Source organism: Terrapene carolina, unplaced genomic scaffold (genome assembly GCF_002925995.2).
Source record: "Terrapene carolina triunguis isolate 2854851 unplaced genomic scaffold, T_m_triunguis-2.0 Scaffold487, whole genome shotgun sequence".
Classification (NCBI taxonomy): domain Eukaryota; kingdom Metazoa; phylum Chordata; order Testudines; family Emydidae; genus Terrapene; species Terrapene triunguis.
Genome location: NW_020664838.1, coordinates 21,321 through 29,686, shown reverse-complemented (window position 1 = coordinate 29,686; position 8,366 = coordinate 21,321). Strand labels below are relative to the sequence as shown.

The 8,366-nt window shown below is 44.3% G+C and overlaps 1 protein-coding gene across 1 annotated transcript; it reads right to left on the bottom strand.

Annotated features, from left to right (window-relative positions):
• Positions 1 to 362: 362 nt before the first annotated feature.
• On the bottom strand, positions 363 to 1,307 carry LOC112125500 (olfactory receptor 1052-like). Its single transcript, XM_024223902.2, has one exon. The coding sequence runs from the start codon at positions 1,305 to 1,307 to the stop codon at positions 363 to 365; it is 945 nt and encodes a 314-aa protein (XP_024079670.2).
• Positions 1,308 to 8,366: the final 7,059 nt, after the last annotated feature.

Genomic DNA, 8,366 nt, shown 5'->3' with positions numbered 1-8,366 from the left:
TGGCCCTAAATGAGACAGACTCCACTCCCCTTGGAATTTCTCTGGAGTTTACTCTTAGGGACTTGCCTTAATCACCTCCCCCCCTCAGGTTTTAGTTCCTGTAGGAGTTGTGGGACCCTCCCCCCTGGAGTAGAAAACAGTAATACATAAACCATTCATATAATGAAATTTAATATAATGGTCCCAAAGATACTGCCCAGGGTTGCAATATCTGTCACACTAGATCTCCTGAGTGTCTTCTCTGTTGAACCATGCCACCTCTCTAAAACATTATTCTTAAAACTTGAACACATTAGAGTTTTGATTTTCATGATAAAATTACATAGAGTGGAAGGGAATGCAAAACATGATCAAATTATTCATCAAAGCTGCTGAGAGAACTTTCTTCTCTCTAACATTCTCCCCAGGGCGTCCTTCACCTCCTTGTTCCTCAGGCTGTAGATGAGGGGGTTCAGCATGGGGATCACCATCGTGTAGAACACAGAGATCACCTGGTCCTGCTCCAGTGAGGAGGTGGAACTGGGTCGTAAGTAGGTAAAGAACGTCGTCCCATAGAATATAGCCACAGCTGTCAGGTGGGAGGCGCAGGTGGAAAAGGCTTTGTGCCTGCCCTCAGAGGAGCGGATCCTGAGAATGGCAGCAGTAATATACAGATAAGAGAAGAGGATGATCAGTATGGTAGTCAGTTGTATGGAACCAGCAAAGATAGAAAGCAGCATTTCATTGGTGTGAGTGTCGGTGCAGGAGAGCCGCAAGAGTGGAAGGACATCACAAAAGTAATGATCGATTACATTGGGCCCACAGAAGGACAGCTGAAAGGTGCAACTGGTAAGCATGGTTGCATTTGCAACCCCAGCTATATAGGAGCTAGCCAGGAGCCAGATGCAGGACCTCTTGGATATGATAAGCCTATAGAGCAGTGGATTACAGATGGCCACATAACGGTCATAGGCCATCACTGCAAGGAGGAAAGACTCAGTGGTGGCAAAGGCAGCAAAAAAATACAGCTGTGCAGCACATCCAGCATAAGAAATGGCCTTACTCTCCCTTGAGAAGCTCACCAGCACCCTGGGGGCGATGGATGAGGAATAGCCAAGGTCAACAAGTGACAAGTTGCTGAGCCAGAGATACATGGGGGTGTGAAATCGGGAGTCCCTCCAGATTAGGCCAATCATCCCCAAATTCCCCAGCAAGGTGAGAACATAGATCACCAGAAATATGAGGAAGAGAACAACCTGCCGTTCTGGATGGTCAGTGAATCCTGCAAGGATGAATTCAGTCACGGTGGTGTCATTTCCCCAGGTCATTGCTTCACCCAGGCTTTGAGGACAGACATGCACAGAGGGAATTTCTGTATAAATAAAAAACAGCGTGACGCCCTGGAATTCCGTATGACCAATGACAGCATTTTAGTCCATTTGAGACCCTTGTTCGCTGAAAATACGAATATTTTTACCCATGTGTGCCTATATCATTCTTTCTCTTTCGATGTGGACAATCTGCAAAGAGCAACTACACCTCCACCCCGATATAACGCGACCTGATATAACATGAATTCAGATATAACACGGTAAAGCAGCGCTCCGGGGGGGCGGGGCTGCGCGCTCCAGCAGATCAAAGCAAGTTCGATATAACGCGGTTTCACCTATAACGTGGTAAGATTTTTTGGCTCCCGAGGATGGCGTTATATCGGGGTAGAGGTGTATTGGCATAAAACTGTAGCATAGTGCTGACTTCATTGCCAGAGGGTGAAGTTCACTGTTGGCTCAGTTGAAAAACCTTTTCCCCCCCACAGCAGAAATCAAGAGAGTTTGCATTAGAGCTGGGTTATTTTTTTATTTATTTTTTTTTGGTTTTATTTATTTTTTTGGGGGGTTTTATTATCCCAAAATAATAGCAACTTGTTCCCTCCTCCCCCAAAAGAAATCATTTAGTTGTCAGGTTTTTACCTTCTGCTCCCTTTTTTAAAAAGTAAAATCTAACACATTTTTTGAAACAAAACGTCATTTCAAAACAAAACCTTGAAACACGTTGTTTCAAAAATGTCAAAATTGAAATAGTTCACCTTTTTTATTTTTTTCCTCCCTGAAACTATTCACTGAATTTGACACAAGTCCGCCAGTGGCTTTGGGTGAAGCAAAACTGCATTTTTGGATGAATAAATTATTCAGAACAATCCACTCTTCTCTAGTTTGCATCCCAGCAATGGGAAAGGTACACAGTTTGCCTGATCACCAGGTAAGGGTGACCAGATGTGGGTGAGGTTGTTAATTTGTCTTGCTATTCTCAGAGCATCTGATCCTAGAGTAAGCAGGGGATTACAATCTACTCAGGTATTTTAACCACAAAAGAGATTAAAGACAAACTTATTTAAAATGCTAAATTCTCCTGTGATACTTTCCAGGAGTATCAAGGGCTGAGAGGCACTTCAGCACCACCTACCCTTAGCATGAGGAAGTCTTGTCTGCACTGGCTCTAGACCTGAATTCACCAGCCTGTGGCAAGACAAGCACTGCCTTCCAGGCCTCGCTTTCTCTGTGCAGGTTAGCCATAGGCAGACACCAATCCCCCAAATCTTCTGAGTGTCCCTCTGGTGTACTTAGCCCCTGTTCCACTGAGCATGCCCAGAGTTCTCAGCCTCGTGACTCCCAAAGGAATTGTACACAGCTGCTTGCAAGACACACCTCAGGATCACCACACTACTTAACACACAGTCCTTAGATAGATATATAGAAAACAAGAATAAGCTTATTATCAAAGAACAGAGATTCAAGTGATAGAAAGTAAGATAATTGGAAACAGTTACTTATAAAACAAAATCATATCTTGCCTTTGAGAGCCTAAACTTAACTAACAAGACACAAGAACTTCAAAAGACGGGCCTCAGAGCTTGAATTCATAACTTTGCTAGACACTAAAAATCATGGTTTTAATAAAGACTCTGGATTTATGGCTTATTACAATGATCTGTAACCCACTTTTCCCGGTTTTGTATTTTTTGCAGAGGTGTTAACAAGCCACTTCACCTTGAATGGTCTCTTACAATATGTGTTAACTCCTTATGCTAAACAAGCTGTTCCATCTTGTGTTTAGCTGTGACACTCTAAATTGCTTTCCCAGATCTGAAGAAGAACTCAAAAGCTTGTGTCTTTCACCAACAGAAGTTGGTCCAATAAAAGACGTTATCTCACCTGCCTTGTCTCTCCAGGTGTTCCCCCTATTACCCACAAGATAGCTTAGCCCAGGTCTTCCCCAGCATTTTCAACCAGTTTGGCTGAGATCCCTTCTCATAAAACCAAGCCCGCTAGCAGCTTGTCCTCACAGGTTGAAGGAATAACTGGGGGTTAATCTGCATCCCAGAAGTAGTTTCAAAGATTCTTACCCTTACACAGGTTACCCCTGTTGTTGTTTTTTCCTGCAGCTTCCGTCATCTATTGATTAGCCTTCTGCTCAGACTGCAAATGGTGTCCATACTGTAATTAATTTGCACATGACCAGTTACAGTGAGATAAGCATCTCTTCCCCCCTGACTGCCAGGAATATGTGGATTACTTTGTAGTGACCTGTGTTAACTCACAAACCTAGAGACCCTATTTTTTGGTATACAAACATAAGTCTTCACATATTTTACATACATACATACAACTCGCAATGATTATGATGACCAGTGGGGCACAGGCTTTCATTAGAGAGCTTACATGATAAAATGTGGTGGACTAGTGTGTTGATATCAGACCCAGAGGTTTCCTTGTGTATCTATGTGCCCTCTGCTAGTTGGTATCAAGAGATCTTTAGGTCACATTTCCCTCTTGGCCAAGTCTAGTAACTTCAGAATAACTCCTTTGGAAGATTATTTCTGTGACCCTTACACTCCCCGTATTGTGTTGCCGGGGCTAACACTGTTGCTTTGCTGTGAATGATCCTTGTGGTCAAATCTGGTGCTTCCTCCTGGAAATCTCATAGGAATTATTAATCTCTACCCAATGCAGGGCCATTGCAGAACCAGTAAAGCTCAGAAGGTGAACTGGGATTTATACACTACCCATTGGGATCCCATGAGGAGGCCTCTTACAAGGGGGCGAGAGGAGAAAGGACTCAGAGTTTGGGAGGACAGTTAATATCTACAGCACATGAAAGGAATCAAAAACATTTTGCTGTTATCTGCAGCACCATCGCTCTCCCCAGACACAGCCCAAGCTCAGGGTACAGCCTAGCAACACAACTATTCACCTGCTGTGTGCTGCTGGTGGGTCCTTGCCCAGGGTTGCTCCTTAGATTCTGGATGTAGCAGCTTCAACAGAAGGGGTCGTTTCCTACATAAGTAGCTCTCAGATCACTTAGGAAGTTTTAGGTCAAAATTATACCTTCGAACTGATTTTCCAGTGGATCATTAGATTTTTCTTGCTGCTCACAATAGGTTTTAACTCTTTTTTTCCCCCGCTAGTGCTACACCCAGACAAAGCAAACCTACCTGCGTAAGGATTAATAATTTGTGATGACTCCAAGAGATTCCTGTCTGGAGGAAGGGAAGGGGGCTGATTTATATTCTCTTACAGGCCATTGGGACCTTAAATCTCTCCACGTTCGGACCGTCGGAAAGACGAAGGAGCTTCAGCTATCTTCATGTTGCTGGGGCCAAGTATATTCGTGGAGAAGTGATTTGTATAACACCGTGCGAGGCTGCCGTGGGGCATGTCAGTAATTGGTCCCAGCGTGTCCATAGATCGCTGAGACCGAATGATTCAAAGCACTGGGAATGGAATATGGAGACTTTTCAGTGCTAGGTGTTGGGCAGATTGGATGACTCAAGAGATTGGGAATTATCTAAAGGTTCAGGGCTACACTGTGCTTTGATCACCCGCTCTGTGTAAGGGGCAGTGCTTAACTATTCCACCCCAGGAGGAAGTCAGGGATTGAATTGTGACTCGGGTGCCAGAGCAGATAGCTACCCTCATCTGTGCTGGTTCATTGAGACATTGAGCTCTGCAAACTTTCTACCCACCCGTGTGTCAGCTGCGCAGCCTCCACTTTCCCCATAGTGTCCCCTACGTAGAGTTAAGTTTGTGGGGTCCTACTCCTCCTAATCTGTGAATGACCCCCATAGAGCCAGGCCAGGCTCTGGCTCTCCGAACGTATGTCTGTTTCATTTAAGCATCCAAAGCTTTTCTGTGAACCTCTGGAATCTGTAACACTGCGCTGGCAATGAGCAAAACGTGGGTGGCAAACACCCACTTTCTCATGAGAGTCCCAGCACCTCTACTCCTGGTCTCAGTTGGACACTGAAAACACTAAGGCCAGGTCTACACTGGCAATTAAAAGACAAAACTTTTGTCGTTCGCAGGCACCCTCCCCTGAAAGACAAAAGTTTGCCGCGAGAAGTGCCTGTGTGAACAATCGCATTGTCGGCAGGAGTGCTCTCCTGTCAACAATGCAAACCCCACTCGTTGGGGGTAGAAGAATTTTGTTGGCAAAAGTGCCGACCAACAGTGTTCACACCACCCAACTTTTAGCAACCCGGCCGTGTCACTAAAAGCCATGTAATGTAGACATAGCCTAAGGCATAAAAATATATGTGAGGGTTTCAGAATCTTAAACCAACTCATGTCTGAATGTGGGACTTGAAGAAGAGTTGGGGTGTATGGGGGGATAAATAGTTTGTTCTGGATGGGGGGGGGGGTGGAACAAGTTCATTCATATTCATAGGGAATATATATTTAACATAGACACAGAGAGGAACCAAATATCGGAATGACTTTTATGTTAGATTAAGGAAAACAACAGAACAAGAAAGAACAAATGTAAGTCCTCAGGCGAAAGCACAGTGTGTGCATGTCTTTGTCCTCAGTCACATGATGCATCACATCTGGCTTACAAAATAGCCACTGCCTCTGCAGACAGCAGATTTCTTGATAACGGACTCGTCAGGAGAGGGAACAAGGGGGAGTTCATTCTCTCACTCTTTGGCATCTGTGCCCAGGCTGCCTACCAGGGTCCCAGCCAGAGCCAGTTATCACTCTATAGTTTCTTGGGTGGGTGGGGATATAAATACCTGAACATTAGGAATTTCTGGGATTATCAAAGAAACTTGAGGGAGTTTGGAGCCCAAATCTCTATTGGAATTCAATGGAAGTTGGGTATCTAAGTCTCATAGCTGAGCACAACTGAGACCAGCAACTCAACTTTCAAGAAAACATCTTCCCCGGGAAGAGTGTGTGTGTGTGTGGGGGGGACTTAACCCTTCATAGATTCTGCATGGGGGCTTTGTTGAGAGCTAGCAGACCTAGTGGTCAGGCTGCTGCCAAACCATCTCTCTGAGTTTTGGGATGGGTTTTCTGGGCAGCCTTGAGGCCCAGCAGCCAAGTTACAGTTCATCACCTCCCCCCCACCCCTAGATCCCTCTGAGGCCTCTGGGGTGGATGGAGGAGATGGAAAGGGGAGAGGGATCCAGGCTCTAGGTGGACTTTAAGTTGTCATGGGATAAGAGGGAAGATCCTTTCATGGATTGAGAATTGGTTAAAAGATAGGGAACAAAGGGTATGAATAAATGGTGAATTTTCAGAATGGAGAGGGGTAACTAGTGGTGTTCCCCAAGGGTCAGTCCTCGGACCAATCCTATTCAACTTATTCATAAATGATCTGGAAAAAGGGGTAAACAGTGAGGTGGCAAAGTTTGCAGATGATACTAAACCACTCAAGATAGTTAAGACCAAAGCAGACTGTGAAGAACTTCAAAAAGATCTCACAAAACTAAGTGATTGGGCAACAAACTGGCAAATGAAATTTAATGTGGATGAATGTAAAGTAATGCACATTGGAAAAAATAACCCCAGCTATACATACAATATGATGGGGGCTAATTTAGCTACAACTAATCAGGAAAGAGATCTTGGAGTCATTGTGGATAGTTCTCTGAAGACGTCCATGCAATGTGCAGCAGCAGTCAAAAAAGCAAACAGGATGTTAGGAATCTTTCAAAAAGGGATAGAGAATAAGACAGAGTATATTTTATTGTCCTTATATAAATCCATGGTACCCACATCTTGAATACTGACTACAGATGTGGTCTCCTCATCTCAAAAAAGATATACTGGCATTAGAAAAGGTTCAGAAAAGGGCAACTAAAATGATTAGGGGTTTGGAACAGGTCCCATGTGAGGAGAGATTAAAGAGCCTAGGACTTTTCCGCTTGGAAAAGAAGAGACTAAGGGGGGATATGATAGAGGTATATAAAATCATGAGTGGTGTGGAGAAAGTGAATAAGGAAACGTTATTTACTTGTTCCAATAATATAAGAACTAGGGGCCACCAAATGAAATTGATGGGCAGCAAGTTTAACAAAGACAAATGCAAAGTGCTCCACTTAGGAAGAAAAAATCAGTTTCACACATACAGAATGGGAAGAGACTGTCTAGGAAGGAGTACGGCAGAAAGGGATCTAGGGGTTATAGTGGACCACAAGCTAAATATGAGTCAACAGTGTGATGCTGTTGCAAAAAAAGCAAACGTGATTCTGGGATGTATTAACAGGTGTGTTGTGAGCAAGACACGAGAAGTCATTCTTCCGCTCTACTCTGCTCTGGTTAGGCCTCAGCTGGAGTATTGTGTCCAGTTCTGGGCACCGCATTTCAAGAAAGATGTGGAGAAATTGGAAAGGGTCCAGAGAAGAGCAACAAGAATGGTTAAAGGTCTTGAGAACATGACCTATGAAGGAAGGCTGAAAGAATTGGGTTTGTTTAGTTTGGAAAAGAGAAGACTGACAGGGGACATGATAGCAGTTTTCAGGTATCTAAAAGGGTGTCATAAGGAGGAGGGAGAAAACTTGTTCACCTTAGCCTCTGAGGATAGAACAAGAAGCAATGGGCTTAAACTGCAGCAAGGGAGGTCTAGGTTGGACATTAGGAAAAAGTTCCTAACTGTCAGGGTGGTTAAACACTGGAATAAATTGCCTAGGGAGGTTGTGGAATCTCCATCTCTGGAGATATTTAAGAGTAGGTTAGATAAATGTCTATCAGGGATGGTCTAGACAGTATTTGGTCCTGCCATGCGGGCAGGGGACTGGACTCGATGACCTCTCGAGGTCCCTTCCAGTCCTAGAATCTATGAATCTATGAAAACAAATAAAAGGAAGTTCTTCTTCACACAGCACACACTCAACCGGCGGAACTCCTTGCCTGAGGAGGTTGTGAAGGCTAGGACTATAACAAGGTTTAAGAGAGAACTAGATAAATTCATGGAGGTTAAGTCCATTAATGGCTTTTAGCCAGGATGGGTAAGGGATGGTGTCCCTAGCCTCTGTTTGTCAGAGGGTGGAGATGGATGCTTAGCTGGCAGTCTGAGTGAGAAAATCCCTAGATGGGTGCTGAACT